General features: G+C 37.4%; 1 protein-coding gene across 1 annotated transcript in view; it reads right to left on the minus strand.

Moving 5' to 3' along the window:
- The window catches only part of LOC106884257 (dynein regulatory complex protein 1), a 23,558-nt gene continuing 7,152 nt past the window's right edge, over nucleotides 1–16,406 (minus strand). Inside the window, exons 9-20 of the mRNA XM_014935538.3 lie at nucleotides 16,113–16,252; nucleotides 15,017–15,076; nucleotides 14,523–14,597; nucleotides 12,969–13,118; nucleotides 11,110–11,204; nucleotides 10,116–10,324; nucleotides 8,866–8,955; nucleotides 6,187–6,303; nucleotides 5,093–5,310; nucleotides 3,042–3,194; nucleotides 2,317–2,419; nucleotides 1–189 (exon numbers count right to left, since the gene is read on the minus strand). Of these exons, the coding sequence (XP_014791024.1) occupies nucleotides 97–189; nucleotides 2,317–2,419; nucleotides 3,042–3,194; nucleotides 5,093–5,310; nucleotides 6,187–6,303; nucleotides 8,866–8,955; nucleotides 10,116–10,324; nucleotides 11,110–11,204; nucleotides 12,969–13,118; nucleotides 14,523–14,597; nucleotides 15,017–15,076; nucleotides 16,113–16,252 (1,503 nt within the window). The 3' untranslated portion in view covers nucleotides 1–96. The remainder of the gene's footprint in view (nucleotides 190–2,316; nucleotides 2,420–3,041; nucleotides 3,195–5,092; nucleotides 5,311–6,186; nucleotides 6,304–8,865; nucleotides 8,956–10,115; nucleotides 10,325–11,109; nucleotides 11,205–12,968; nucleotides 13,119–14,522; nucleotides 14,598–15,016; nucleotides 15,077–16,112; nucleotides 16,253–16,406) is intronic.

Genomic DNA, 16,406 nt, shown 5'->3' on the forward strand with positions numbered 1-16,406 from the left:
TTTTCCATTTCAGACTGTTTTAATTCTTCTTATACTTTTTTTTTTTTTACAGACCAACAAATTATTATTTCTTTTAAAAATAAGAATTGTCATTGACTAATGAAAGACAAACTGCTCTGGCTCAACTTCTGAGTTGTTTAAATTCAATTGTAGTACTCTAGTCGGAGGAATTTGTAACTCATCATTCACCTGAAAAACAAAAGATAAGCATATAAAGTACAATATAAAGTACATAGTAAAATGAAATATATCGTTTCAGTCAGCTCATGCAAAGTTGAATATATATATATATATATATATATATATATGCATGTATGTACACACACACACACATGTACATAAATACATGTGTATATGTTGGGCCTCACAGAGGCAATGACAAAAGACCAAGACCTCTGGAGGTATGCTGTGACTGAGAAGACCCGGCAAGTAAAGTGAGTCCACAGCTGTAACCTACACCAGTGTCACATAACCAGCCTGCTCAAAAGTACCTTGGATCGTGCTTGAGGAGACCTATTGAGTCAAGTACGTCAACATCAGCAATATCAAAATCAAATCAAATGGAAATTGTAGTTGTGAGCCTTGTGCTGGTAGCACGTAAAAAGCACCATCTGAATGTGGCCGATGCCAGTGCCACCTTGACTGGATTCCGTGTCGGTGGCACATAAAAAGCACCCTCCGATCGTGGTCGATTGCCAGCTCCTCTGGCCCCTTGTGCTGGTAGTAATAGTTCAACTAATGGCTTTTCAGATGATGTAAAACTTGCCACCATTATATACTAAGAAGATATTTTAACTATTTTTTGTTTTTTGTGTGTGCATGGTAGTCTCATTTTCATAAAATGTGCTCAGCAGTCCATGCTATGCGAGTGCAAATCCCAGCACTTTAAGGGTTAAAGAGAGACAGAGAAAGAGAAAGCTAAAAATAAAGAAGTAATCATGTGTGTGTATCTGTGCACGTGTGCATTGATGCATCTTTTCTTTTTAGGACCCCCTTCAGCCATGATTGACCATGGGATTGCACCTAGAAAGTTACCCTCCCAGGCACAAGTTTGGGCAAGGTTGTTCATGGAAAACCAGCAGTCGCCCATGCATACCGGCCTCTTCTTTCTACGCCACTGATGTTATCCAAGGGCAAGGCAAAGGTCGACACAGCTTGGCACCAGTGACGTCACAATTCATTTCTACAGTTGAGTGAACTGGAATAACACGAAATAAAGCGTCATGCTCAAGAACACAACACGCAGCCCGACTTACTGCCTAATGGTTGCGAACCAGACACTCGAACCACCAAAACCATACACAACGTCACAAAGCATTTCCAGGGAGGCAACTCTTTAATCATGGACTTGAAATGATTAACAGTTTTAATAACTTGAGTGAATACAAGAATAAAGGCCTTTAAACACGAACAGCATTAACCTGGCCATTGTAAAAAGATGTGTATATGTCATAACACTACATCCTTTATCTAGATTAATTCAAATGGTTAAGAAGTTCCCTTTGAAATAAAATGGCCTCCTTGTGGAAAGCGTGTGGCTCAGTGGTTTGGGTGTTGCACTCACACTCACGAGATCACGGTTTCACTTCCCCGACTGGCCGTTCGTTATGTTCTTGAGCAAAACGTTTCATTTTACGTTGTTCCATTTGGCTCAGCTGTACGTGGTAACCTTGTGACAGATTGGTGCAGAAGGGTGAGATGGTGACTCAGGAACGGAGGAGGTCTAACAAGCCGTGTTTTGTATTTATTTGTGTTTAGTGACAAAAAGGATGAATAGTACAACCTGTCCAGTGAATCCCGACTGGTTGTTCAACCATGTCAAAGGTCAATCAATCAATCAGGTTGCACAACACCTTGAACGAATGTCTTCTAGAGTCCCAGGTTGACAAAATACCTTGTAAGGAAATTTGGGTGGCAGAAACTGTGCTGAAGCTCATTGAGCATGTGTGCGTCTGTGTGCGTTTTTCAGTTTGTGTTTGTTTATATCTCCACAACTGTGGTTTGGCAGGAGAAAAACCAGATTTGAAAAAAAAGAAAACACACATACTGGGCCCTAAAGTGTGGGAATAAAAATTGTTTAGGGGCTGCAAGCCTAGGTCCAAACTAGAATGTTCAAAGTGCTTTTGTTGTTCTCTGCAAAATTTTAGGGGTGCATTTATACCCACTGCAACTCCTGTTACTGTGCCCTGGGCTGATTATTTAACTAGATTGTGCTCCAGCATGGCTGCAATCTAATGACTGAAACAAGTAAAAGAGCGTGTGCATGTGTGTGCATGTGCGTGTGTACATGTCATTGGTAATATTTGATCTCCTTACCTTAGCATTGATATACTGATGCAACAATATGTTGAGTTCATGGTTTTGTTGTCGAAGTCCAGAATTTTCTTCAATTAAATTTGCTCTGTCCTGGAGAATCTGACTGAAAACAAGAGTGAAGAAAAAAATAAAATAAAAAAAAAGCAAGATTAAAAAAAATCAATAATTCTTTTTTTCTAATTTATCTCTCACACATGGCAAATGTGGGTTGGAAATGTATGCAAATATATTTTTGATTCCTCTTTATTTATTTTATGCCTTCCTCAACACTGCCTGTGTTGCCTCTGTTGCTCTAATACTCACTGCTTCTTTGTCCTTCTTACTATGACATTGAACAATCAAATAATCACATTCGACCTGCGAGAAATAGAAAAAGTCCACTGACTTGGCATTAATGGCATCGCAAGTGTTGCTGTCAGAACACAAAGAATGGCAACAAACATTGCAAGGCTGACCCTTGGCTGACCCTTTAGCAGATCCCTTGACTAGTACCTTTTTTTTTTTTTATCAACCCTGAAGTGATGAAAAGAATGTTGATTTGGATGAGATTTGAACCAAGAGCACAGAGGTCCAGAACAAACAGCACAAGATATTACATCCAGCATGCTAACAGCTGCCTTCTCACTGCAAACAATCCACAACCAAAATGACAATATAAACAACAACATGGACACTGTATCTCCACAGATGCCCCTTGTCCAGTCTAGAAAGGTTGTGACACTTACTGGTATTTTTCAAGACCATTAATTAAAGCATCCCACAGTCTCTCCTGGTCTTTACTCAATGCGTAATAATACTTTTTCCAGTAGATGCTGTCACAAGAATCCTTTCGCTGCTCAACTTTGGATAACTGGAATGATGTTAATTTACTCTTGCTCCTGTGTTAATGAGAAAGATGGCATAAAAATGAGAATTTCAAAAACCTTGCAATGATTTCATCTGAAACCACGAGTTGAAAGTAAAACAATTCCAGCATCTAATCTGTCTGTTCAACATATATAATTTGCAAAAATGGGCACCGTTATTCGAAAAGTTAACTTAGTTATCCGTTAATCAGTTAATTATTTCCTAATGTAATGGATGTTATCAATAAACCATTAACGTTAATTTTTATTATAGAAAAATTTTTATTATAGAATAAAATTTTCATTAAAGAAAAAAATTTTTATAATAGAAAAAACTAAAAATAACTTTTTGCTCTAAAAAACACCTTTAAAAAGCACCAAAACTATAAAATCTGTTAACTTCAATTCAGTTGAAGTTAACTGAAGTTGACTTGAGTTAACGGAAGTTGAATGTAATAAAAGTTAATTAATCTGATAATGATTTTCAAGGTTAACTTAAAAGTTAAATCGTTAATAGAAATGTTAATTCTGTTAATTCATGATTAATGGATTAACAGTTTGGTGCCTAGGTTTGATATTTTGGTGTCAAAAGTTTTGGTTCCATGTCAGTGACCAGGTTGCAGTTGGTGTGACAAAAATATTGACATCAAATAATAAATGTTTAAATGAAGTTAACTGTTTTGTGTGCTTTTCAATAGATAATATATGTCTTCCAAACTATATTTCTGTGTTTTGTTTTTTCTTAATTGTGCAGGTATTATCAGGTATCTTACCTGATCTCTGATAACCCATAAACATGTAACCTATTCAAGCTCATTAAAATCAATCACCCCCCCCCCCCCACCACCACCACTCTAGCTCTCTGTAAATATATATTCATACATGTGTATGTGTATATAGTTGGCATTCCTTTACCTCTTCCCATGTGTATATTATTTATTTATTTATTAATCGTCCACAGATGAAACTGTAACGTCTTCATGTCACAATTCTTTTCTGTGCAAAATAGAATCCACTGATTGCAAGATCTCACTCTCAGAGATTTACTTCTCCTAAATGGATTGCCTCCACTAAGAATGGTGAGCACCATCTACCTTTGAATGATGGTTTTAACTCTTCTGAGTTCCTCCACCCGTTGATGGATACAGTTTTCCTTCCTGCAAGCGGTCCCAAAATTACCCTAACCCTCACCAATCAAGTTTGGTGACATTACTGGTTTAGTCACTGATGAACCAATCAAGCAACAGAATGAATTGGCTTACATGTTATATATATATATATATATTAGAAGGGGTGCTAAAGAGTTCTTGGCTTTGGCTAAAAGAAAACACAGAAGGATGGGTTAATTATGATTTTGTTCAATATATTACCCTCTCTGATTAACACACATATTGCAGTGGTTCCTTCAGTTTTTCTAAGCCCTATAAAAGAACCTAGGAATGTTGGGCCTCTAATCAGGCCTTTCCTGACACTCTTAAAACCAGAAACTTTTCAGAACCCCCTTGTACATGTATATGTGCACACGCACACATGCACGCATGCATACACAAATCAATGACAAAAGAACTAGAATTTCATAATCATTTTCATTAACTTCCTCAAAGCTCTGAGGAAGTTAAGGTGTTGGAATGGTACACATGCCAGATGCATGGTTTGTAATAGCTGAAACAATGGTAAGCTAATGAAAGCAATTAAATAGCACCTTTTATTTTCTCATTTATTAATTAATTGTTATTACATTCTGTATTGCCCCAATGATGCGGGTAATGATGTCATATTTCTATAACTTAGTTATGGTTACTATTTTTTACTATGTTTCGTTTGTATTGTTTTTGCCTCGAATAACTGAACGATGGAGAGAGAGAGGGAGAGAGAGAGAGAGATAGAGAGAGAGAGAAAGAGTAATGAACAAAAACCCAATTAAAGATTACCTATCCTCAAAACTGTGGTGTTTTTCAACAAAAGATCGCAGGGCCTTTAGTACATCGTTTGGATGAATAAGTTGTGGTTCATTAAAGTTTAATCGTTTGGTGGTAATGCTAATTTGACTCTCTGTGAATTCATCAAAATCACTGGGCCTCTCTTCTGACGCGTGCATAGACATTTCAGGTTCCAGGAATGATTTTTCACATTTTGAACTTGAATCGTCCTTTTTAAAGAGAAATTTACAAGACAGAAAGAAAATAATAATAATAATAATAATATTTTATAGGATTGAGGTAACTCCTCCAGTAGGTATACAGAAGCAAAAAAAAAAAAAAGAAGCGTGCCATTGTTATAAAATCTTATAAAATATTACCAAAAATGAAGTCGATCGACAAGTTTATTTTTTGAACCTGTGGAAGGCATGCAAGATGCTGAAATATCATTCACTTGATAACAATGGCACTCTTCTTTTTTTGCTTAATAATAATAATAATAATATACGGATCTTAACTGATTGGAAGTGTTATCTGTCTTGGTACAAAAGATGGGACACAGCAAATATTCTGCTCAATACCACAGATTTGCTTGTCAGTTGTTTGACCTTAACCAGTTGAGCATGTCCCTTAGTGGCTGACAATATGAGCATCTCTGATCATGTGAAGAAGTAGTTGGGAAGCATCGTAGCCATGTGTTGAGAGGAATTCTTTGGGATTTGAATAATTCACCTCTGGAAACAATTCACCTCTCAGAACAACCTAATGTGTCACCCTTAAATCCCAACTCTAAACATTCCTTCACTCAAACACTTCTAAAATTCGAGCCCTTGAAACCTTCTAACTGTCCCCTTTTTCCTTAGAAGCTCAACCATATCAAACCTTTACCAAATTTTGAAGGTCTACACAGACCATTTTCAAAACTTTGAAAACAGGGTCTATATTTTATATGTAGAGTGTTTAAAAACATAGACACTTTCCAAAGTTTTGAAAAGGGGCAATGTAACGGTCCCATCTCCCCAGATGAAGATGTGAAAAAAAGAAAGAAAGAAAGAAATGGGCAAAATCATAACAAATTCACCAAAAGAATAAAGTTGATTCCTTACAACGACTTTTGATTCCATGTCATTAAGTTCATCTTCTTTGTCTTCAAATTCGTCTGATGAAAGCCTGAAGAATGTTGCAAGATGTAGAATATCATTGTCGGTTGTCACTCCCAAGACCTGTAAAATCAGAAAAGTAGAAGTAATTGAGCTGAATTGAATCTATCTGGATTCCATGGGCTGAAAACTGGTTTCATGTTTAATGTATTTTGTCTTTTATGTCTGTTTAGGTTTTCGCTTGGATACAAATGAGAACTTAAACAGGCTTGGATGTGTGCTAAGAAGTTTGCTTCCCAACCACATAGTTCTGGGTTCAGTCCCACTGTGTGGCACCTAGGGCACATGTCTTCTACTATAGCCTTGGGTTGACCAAAGCCTTGTGAGTGGATTTGGTAGACAAAAACTGAAAGAAGCTTATTGTGTGTGTGTGTATATATATATATATATAAATGCATGTGTGTGTTTGTGTGAGTGTTTGTCCTCCACTATTTCTTGACAATCAGTGTTGGTATGTTCATGTCTCTGTAACTTAGCAGTTCAGCAAAAGGGACCAATAGAATAAACACTAGGTTTTTTCTTAAAAAGTAGGAATTTGGGTGTCAGTTTGTTTGACTAAAATTCTTGAAGCTGGTGCTCTAGTATGGCCACAATCCTGCAGCTGCAAAGAAGGAAAAGCTAAAAGAAAGACACTTTTCAAAGTCATTAAATATAATATACATTTCTCCCTTTCTGTCTGTGTGTCTTCTCCCTCTACCATCGTTCTTCATTTCTTCAGTCTATACTCCACTCATTTGAAGGCTCTTATCTTGCACATATTTGGCAACCTCACTGGTGCTGGTGCCATGTAAAAAGCATTCAGTACACTCTCTTAAGTGGTTGGGATTAGGAATGGTAGACAATGGAGTTTGGTGCCATCCTTTGGCTCTTCTGTTCTTGTCAAACCATCAAACCCTTGCCAGCATGGAAAAGGGGATGTTCAATGATGATGATGATGATGAAATATTGGGAATGTAAAACAAAGTAAAATAATGAATTCAAAGAAAACAATAATTAAAAGAAAGCAATAATAAAAAAAAATATAAACTAAAATAACTTTTCTTAGTGACACTTGATAAAATTAATCAACAAATTAATTTTAATCTTCAGTCATCACCATTTCAAGTGCTTTTGGTTTTTTTTCTCAACCGCTTGACATGGGTTGGCTAGGTCTACAGTAACACAACATCTTACCATTCGATGAGGTCCCTTGTCATTCTCTGAAATGGTAATTTATCTCATGTAGTTTTTAATCTTTCTTGTATCCCACCATGTTGCTTAATCTTGAAGAAAGGAGCTTTGTATTCTTTGAAGAAATCTAAGAGTCTCTTTGCAGAAGAATTTGCCTTGGTGGAACAGAGGGACAGTGATGGCTGTTAATTCCAAAAATAATGTCTCTGTGGATGGAATGCCGTGTCATGTCTTGGATGTTCACAGAATTGTTGCTTCGTCGGATGATGAAGGGGGAGGAGAGGCAGCAAGCAGCACTCCATCCCTGCGGATCTCACAGTGAGTGAGATGTCTGCCCAGGTGGATGGCAGATTTTGATATGGGGTGAAGTGAGAAGGTGATCTATGAGATCAGGGAGGGCATGTGAAGATGAGGTGAACTGTGTTGAAACTAAAACAATTACAGACTGAAAGACATGTAGTAGAGCTACATCTGTAATATTTAGCTCTGCTACTGACACATGTTAACCATTCAAAAACACACAATGACTCAACTTTACTTAACCATTTATTATGGAAATGTGTCAATGACCAGGTCACAAGTGGTGAGACAAAATAATCAATTAGAAAATTACCATTTCTAAATCTCACAACGATAGATATTCAGCAACTGTACTTTGTAGTAAAGATTGTTTGCCAACATAACATGGCAGTCCTGGTTTAGGACTAATGTTGCTGTAATTTAGCTCTAGGAGACATTGTCTCCAGCTGGCTATATGACATGATCTGTGTCCTTATACTTTTGAACTGAGTGGGGGCTGCTAGATCCCCTTGTTCGAAAATATAAGGACACAGATCGTGTCGTATAGCCAGCAGGAGACGATGTCTCCTGGGGCTAAATTACAGCAACATTCGTCCTAAACCAGGACTGCCATGTTATGTTGGCAAACAACCTTTACTACAAAATAATCAATGTTTAAGTCAAGTCGATAGTTTTAATTTGTTTTGGAATGTGTCTTCCATGTTCAATTAATGATTGCTTGTTAATTAATGATGGCAGATATGATAGTGCTTAATATATTTTGCAAGTAAATTTTTTGCATAATTTCCATTAGTATTTGATTGTGTTAATGAAATATCTGTCAGGAAGTGAAGCACTGAATAGAGCCCAGTGGAGAAGCTCATGCAAGCCAAAACATCTCCGACTTTGAGGCAAACAGGATCAACACCATGAAGGAGAAAAGAGCCCAGAGAAAATGATGTAAACCACAACTGCAATGTCAGGAACCAGACTGGCAAATCTTGGATAGGTTTGAATTCCCATATGAGACGACAAGATAAAACATTGAACTAACATTGAATGAGGGTCCTTATTCTGCAGAATAAGGAGAGAATCCAATATTGGAAAGTTTACACTTTATTTTATCTAAAACAGAGAGGAAGAAGAAGAAATATTTAGAAAGAAATGTCAACTTACAGAAAACACACTGTCGAGTTTCATTAACATTCTCTCATCTTTCTCGAGATTTTCCAACAAAGTGTTCAGTTTTAATTCAATAAGAAAATCCTGAAAATATTTCAATAACAAATGTGAGTTACTTAAATTATTGCTTTTATCATTATTACAGGGCAATGCCTAGGGTTTATTTAACTCTGATCAAAGTTGAGCCCCCCCCCCCCCCCCCCATCCCCCGGAATCTAAAAGAATAGCAGTGAAGTGAATCCTCAGCTTTGAATCAATCAAGGAACTCTACTAAAAGTATTGAGTACTTTTCTCCTCTTTGTACACTACAATGTATATGTGTTCACTTCTATTGTGTCCATCTATCTTGTAGGACCTTTAATCTACCAATTTTTCATTCCATTTTTCCACTTCTCCATCGACCAGTTTTTATTGCCTGGAATTGACATGGAGGACGAAATGGAGAGAACATAATACTATGTATACACACATGTCATATATGTACTGTTCAAGTGTTAGGCCTCATGGAGACAGTGACAGGTGACCAAGACCATTGGCAATATACCATGCTTGTGTTGACCTGTCAAGCCAAGTGAGACCATAGTCGCGGCCGATGACAGTGTCAGGTCAATGGCGCCCATGCCAGTGGCATGTCAAAAACACTCACTACACTCCTGGCATGGTTGGTATTAGGAAGGGCATCTGGCCATAGAAACCCTGCCAAATCAAATTGGAACCTGCTACAGCTCCTCTGTTTACCAGTTTTCAGTCAAACCATCCAACCCATGCCAGCATGGAAAGTCGACATTAAATGATGATGATGATGATGATGATGATGATGAGGCTGTAATATCATGTATCTTCTCTATAGTAAGTCACTTGTGCTTGGGCTCCTGTCATACTTTATCTTCTCAACACCCAACATAAAGCTGCCCCTCCTCTCAAATACTATTCCACTATGCAGTTGAGAGGGATTTTTCCTGTTCTTTCCCTGTCTTGCAAATTACTTGGCAATCTCAAAAAGCACTCAGTCTACTCTGTAAAGTGGTTGGCACTAGGAAGAAAGGGCATCCAGCCATAGAAATCAAAGACAAAGCTGACATTAGAGCTCAATGCAATCTTCTAGGGGCTTACCAGATGATCTTGTCAAACCATCCAACTCAAGCCAACATAATAAACAGAATGATGATGATGATGATGATGCTATGTATTTTTTTGCTCTACCTGAGAAAATCCAGCTGATTATAAAATTCTTAAAAACTCACAGATTCATCACAGATCAATTCTAAGATAGATTTGACAGTGATTGGTGATATTTGCTTGAAGATTTTGGCTTTGGCGGCATCAATTTTGACAATTCGTTCATCTTTTGACGTTCTCTTATTCTCATCAGCAGATGCGATTTCTGCAGCAGAAGTCATTGGCTGGAAGACTGGTCTATCTTTCAGGCTTTTCAGCCTTTCATCAACATTTCCTAATAAGGATATAAAACAATACACCTCTGAAAATACAGGTGTTGTGTGTGTGTGTGTGTGTTTATATAGAAACAGGTAAGAAGATGTCAAAAAAGATATAGAATAGGTCTACACAAGAAGTGCTCAGACCAGACCCAGTACTTAAAACCTGACGTTATTCCTAAATTTTAAATTAAAAATTCTAATCCTGCCAAATATTATGAAGAATTGATTATCTCCCTTGTATTAACTGCTTGTTTGTAGACACCAGACACCGGGGATGAAATTTTGGTCTCAAATCATGTTTGGTTCAGCATTGAGATAACAAGAGCTGCAAAAGATGAAGATGGTATTGGCACTGATGGGAATAATAAGACTGTCACTGTTGCTGTTGGCGTTTTCTTATTTCTCCCATCAATACCATCAATGAAGATGATGATGATGATGATGATGGGCTCAGGTCACAAAGTTGTTGTGAGGGGTTAGTTGATAACACTGACCCCAGTCTTTGAACAATGTTTACTGATCCCAAAAGGATGAAAGCAAATTTGACCCCAGAACATAAAGAATTGCAACGAAATACTGCAAGATATTTTTGTTTTTTGATGCTGTAATGATTCTGTCCTCGAAGGAAAACGATAATAATGAAGACAATGATGGCAGAGGTGGTAGAGTGAAGAATCATGAAATTCTAAGACCTTCAAGAGGAATAGTGATTTCTTTTATTAATTTCTTAAGAGTTAATGGCATCACTTGCTACAAAAACAACAACAACAACAACAACTAAAGAAGCATTAGAGCTTACCTTTTGATAGTAAAACATGGCTCAAAATTTGGGTTGCTGAAAAACTAGGATTTATCTGACCAAATTTTATTGGTCCTTTATTTTCGGTAAAAGATCTGTTGGAAGAGAAAATTTTTATGGCAGCAATTTCAACTTTCTGAATGGTTCTATATTTTTTTTAAGGTGTTGTCAGAGGATGAAGGGCATGGCCTATGACCTTTTTTTTTAAAGGCATCATTGTATAGTTAAGAAGGGTGTCTTTCAACCATATGGTTGCGGGTTCAATCCTACTGTATGGCACTTTGGACAAGTATCTTCTACTATAACCCCAGGAAGACCAAAGCCTTGTGAGTAATACACACACACATACATTCTGTGACAGGATTCTATTCAATTCATCTTCTTATATTAAAATTATATATCATCATCATCATCATCATCATTCAATGTCTGTTTCCATGCTGGCATGTGTTGGATGGTTTGACCAGAGCTAGTAGGGCCAGGAGCCACACCGGGTTCCATTATCTGTTCTGGTAGAACTTCTACAGCTGGATGCTCTTCCTAATGCCAACCTTTCCACAGTGTGCACTGGCTACCTTTTATCTGGCACCAGCACTGATATCACTACTGTTGAGACAGAGGGGTGAGGTCTCCTTGACTGCAGCAGTGAACCAGACACCTCAATCCTTTGTCATCTCCTTTGTAACACTCAGTATCTTGAGATCAGTCTTCAAACACTTTACCTCATACCTTCCTGGGTCCCTCTTTCATAAGTTCCATCCACATCTATATGCATCACACACACATATATATATATTCTTTTATTCTTTCATTTGTTTCAGTCATTTGACTGCGGCCATGCTGGAGCACCACCTTTAGTCAAACAAACTTATTCTTCGTAAGTCTAGTACTTATTCTATCGGTCTATTTTGCTGAACTGCTAAGTTATGGGGGATGTAAACACACCAACATTGCTTGTCAAGCGATGGTGGGGGACAAACAGACATGCAAACACACACATACATACATACATATCTATCTATCTATCTGTCTGTCTTTCTATCTATCTATCTATCTATCTATATATCTATATCTATATATCTATATCTATATCTATATATATATATATATATATGACGGTCTTCTTTCAGTTTCCATTTACCAAATCCATTCACAAGGCTTTGGACGGCCCGAGGCTATAGCAGAAGACACTTGTCCAAGGTGCCATGCAGTGGGACTGAATCCAGAACCATGTGGTTGGGAAGCAAGCTTCTTACCACAGAGCCACGTCTGCGCATGTATATATATATATATATATCATCATCATTTAATGACTGCTTTCCATGCTGGCATCGGTTAAACCGTTTGGCAGGAGCTGGCAAGGATGGAGAGCTGAACCTGAATCCAATTGTCCCATTTGGCATGGTTTCTACAGCTGGATGCCCTTCCTAATGTCAGCCAAATTACTGTGTATGCTGGGTGCTTTTAAAGTGGCATTGCATGAATGCTTTTCATGTGGCACCAGTACATGGCTCTTGCAGGCCAATCCTCTTCCCCAGGGGGAGGGTCCTCGACACCTCCTATATGCAAAGATGGGTCTCCCATGGATATTTATTTCACACATAAAGCAACAGTAGACCAGAAGCTGAGAGACTTGTCCAAGATGCTACAGAGTTGGATTGAACCTGAAACCACACAACCAAGTTTGTGCTCGATCATCACCATTGTCATCATCATCTAACATTCTTCTTTTCCATGCTGGCATGGGTTGGACCATTCAACAGGAACCATTCACAATGAACATTTTGTATTTAGAACTTCACACAGACTTCTATTGTTCCTGGAAACAACCAAGACATTCCTTCATCATGAATACTTACACGTTTGGCTCTTTCCACTCTAATCCCAACTGCTGGATATAGATCACGCGCTGGGCACTGAGAACTCCATTCAGTAGCAAGTCTTTACAAATATCTTCATTCAGACACCATAAGTCGTGGAATTTCTTCAGATCGATAGCCATGAAATGTCTGAAAATCATAGAATTGGATGCTGTATTTCAGAGAAAAGGAGGAGAAAATACTACGTGTAGAGTAGTATTGAGGCTTTTTGTATTTCTCACCCAGGGTGTAGGAATGGGGATATAATAAATACCAGTAATACACTAGGTTTTAATTCAACCAATTAAACCACCACCACCACCATAGATGATTATCTATCATCTCAACTTTGAGTCTCATTATCCTTAACCCTTTGCCTGTTCTGTGTATTACATATGATGCAGAGGACATATTTTTCACTGTCATCCATGGATCGTATATGTTACACATTCCCAATTTTTTTCCGACCACCAGAGCAACTTGGGACTTAAATGAGAAGGAATGAAACAAGGATTGCTCAAAAGTCTGAAATCAAGCATGAAGGTTTAGGGTAAATTTATGAAAACACTTTGGACAATCAAAGGATAAAGTCTGTAAAAACTAACACTTCTTTCCACCAAGCTTAGATTCGAAACTGAATCTAAGGATTCTTGCTTGACTGAGCCACCACGAAGGAACAGGTGTGAAAGAAATTTGCTTTGTCCTGTCAAAAAATCATCTCCTTTTGACCTACGACCTCAGCCATGTCAGACGAAGTTCAAATGGACAGGAGATGACCTATTTAGACACAATCTCTCCTGCAGTATGTCAGTCCTTCTAGCTGCCATGGCTGTTATAAATACCGTGGTCAGCAGAGAGACAGACAGAAAGACAGAGAGGCAGAAAAGGATTTGCACACGAGACAGCCTTCTACTCTCTCAGATGAACGACGCAGACACAGACACAAAACATATTCAGTTCTAACACATCACATCCATAAATGTACCCTGTTTTTATTCTTCTCAACTCGTAGCAGTTGATGACAAATACATGCAGTGAAGAATTGTGTATACCAATAGCAAATGCAAGTCCCATAAATAAATTATTTTAACTATAAATCAATGTCATTCATTTACTTCGAAGGCATCCACATGCCAATCGCCTCTGTTTACCTCAACACCCTCTGATACACCTTTAACCACTACATATCCAACCCTTAGGACTCTCTCTCTCTCTCTCAGTGAAGTTCAACTGGAAGTACAGTTTATTTCTTTAGATGTTTTCTTTTCACATCATCGTTGTTTAACATCCGCTTTCCATGCTGGCATGGGTTGGACGATTTGACTGAGGACTGGTGGACCAGGAGGCTGCACCAAGCTCCAATCTGATTTGGCAGAGTTTCTACAGCTGGATGCCCTTCCTAACGCCAACCAACCACAATCATCAATCTTGGACAGCACTCCATTCTTTTCGATGCTTAATTACTGTTTTTCAATTAATCCTTTTGCATAATATATCATTGTATACTCAAATATAATACAAGAAATGAAGAATCACAAATGGTAAAATAAATACTTTGCTCGTTTTTCCAAGTCTTGGAACTGTTCTGTCAGACGCTTGTAATCATCTGTAAGTTGTTGATTTTCTTCTCTGAAAGTAGAAACCAAAACTGTATTAATTTTTTTCTTGAACTACAGAAAATTCATTAACCCTTTAGCATTGAGAATAGTAAGTCAAATCATGTGACAAGGGTACACACACATGCACACATACGATGGGCTTCTTTCAGTTTCTATCTACCAAATCCACTCTCAAGGCTTTGGTCAGCCTAGGACTATTGTAAAAGACACTTGCCTAAGGTGCCACACAGTGAGATTGAACTCGAGACCACATGAATGGGAAGCAAGCAAGCTTCTTAACAACATAGCTAACAACAATAACAAGAAAGGGAAAAATAAAGTAAAAAGAAATGGAAAACAAAAAAGAGAAAAGGAAAAGGATGACAGAAAAAAAATACAAAAAAATAAATAAATAATCAGCCAAAACGATAGGTTACTATGGATACCTACTTGAAGTGTTTCTCCTGCTTTGCCAACTTGCTCTTTATGTTATTCAGAACATCTTGAAGCCTGGAAAATATTATAAAACCTTGGTAATCCAAGATATGGCTACACTTTCTTACTCAGAGATACATTACACTCAGTCATACAATGCTGTATCACTCAGTAAAATAACTGAGTGATACAGCATTAGGCTTCCAGCTCCCAATTCAAATTGATTGAGCAGCAAACTCCCTCCTATTTGGCATGATTGGCACCAACGAGTTGTTGGATGACTGAATTCTGTGAATATCTGATCATTACTTTTTAATTACCACAGCAACTTATAAAACTCATTAAAAATCTCTCTATACACATTAGTATTATCATTAATATTCCAAATGCAGAAGGAATGAGAAGAATAGAAATGTGTGTGTGTGTGCGTGTGTGTGCGTGCGTATGTGTGTCTGTATATATATATATATATATATATATATATATATATATATACAGACACACATATAATTCTTAAACAAAAGTGTCTTTAATTTGTACTCTACAAAAGAAATCACAATGGAAAGATGGTCTTCGGCTTTTTCTATCCAAGGGTTTTTTTTAATGCAATATTTATATACTATTATTTATAGCTTTATCAACTTTTGGTTCCATCATTAAAGTCGAGACACTATTTTTTCTGCGCTTGCCATTCTATCGTTTTATCAATAAACTTTTGTAGAAGAATACAAAAAAAAAGAAGCCAGTGCAAGGGAGATAATCTATAAGCATTTTTATCTGCTGTGTTTCTGATTCAGTTTGTTTGCCACTTTTTTGTTTCCAATGTTGGCAGTAGAGCAAGAATTTTAGGGCGAGGGGTTCGTCAATTACATCAACTCTGGTACTCAGCTTGTACTTTACTTTATCAACTGAGCAAGGACGAAAGGAAAAGTTCATCCCAGCGGTGTTTGTGTGTGTGCAAGAGATATTTATCCACGATGTGAAAAAAGCAACTACAAAAACAAGTAACAAGTTTCCCAAAATGGGAGGGATAGTTGTTAGGGGCCAATCAAGGAAACCCTCAATGACCCTTTAAAAACAAATGCCCTTTGCCCTTTACTTAATGCCTTACCTGGTAATTTTTCGTTTTTGTTTTGACTTAATTATAGTATTTTCTTCGTCTCGCTTTTTCAGAACTTGAAAGTTGTATTCCAGTTTTTCCTGGTTCAACTGACAAGTGGCCCTTAACCTCTGAAGGAGTTGTTCAAGATTCTGTACAGGAAATTAATTAAGTTCAAATGTTTTGTACTAATTAACAATATATACATGTCAATCAGTTTATCTTTAATCAATTAATCAAGTCATCAGTTTATATTTCTTGAATTACCATCAACAATCAAAGCTTAACAAAAGGACAGCAGCATCA

This window comes from Octopus bimaculoides, chromosome 4, assembly GCF_046866305.1.
Source record: "Octopus bimaculoides isolate indiv1 chromosome 4, ASM4686630v1, whole genome shotgun sequence".
NCBI classification, from domain to species: Eukaryota; Metazoa; Mollusca; class Cephalopoda; order Octopoda; family Octopodidae; genus Octopus; species Octopus bimaculoides.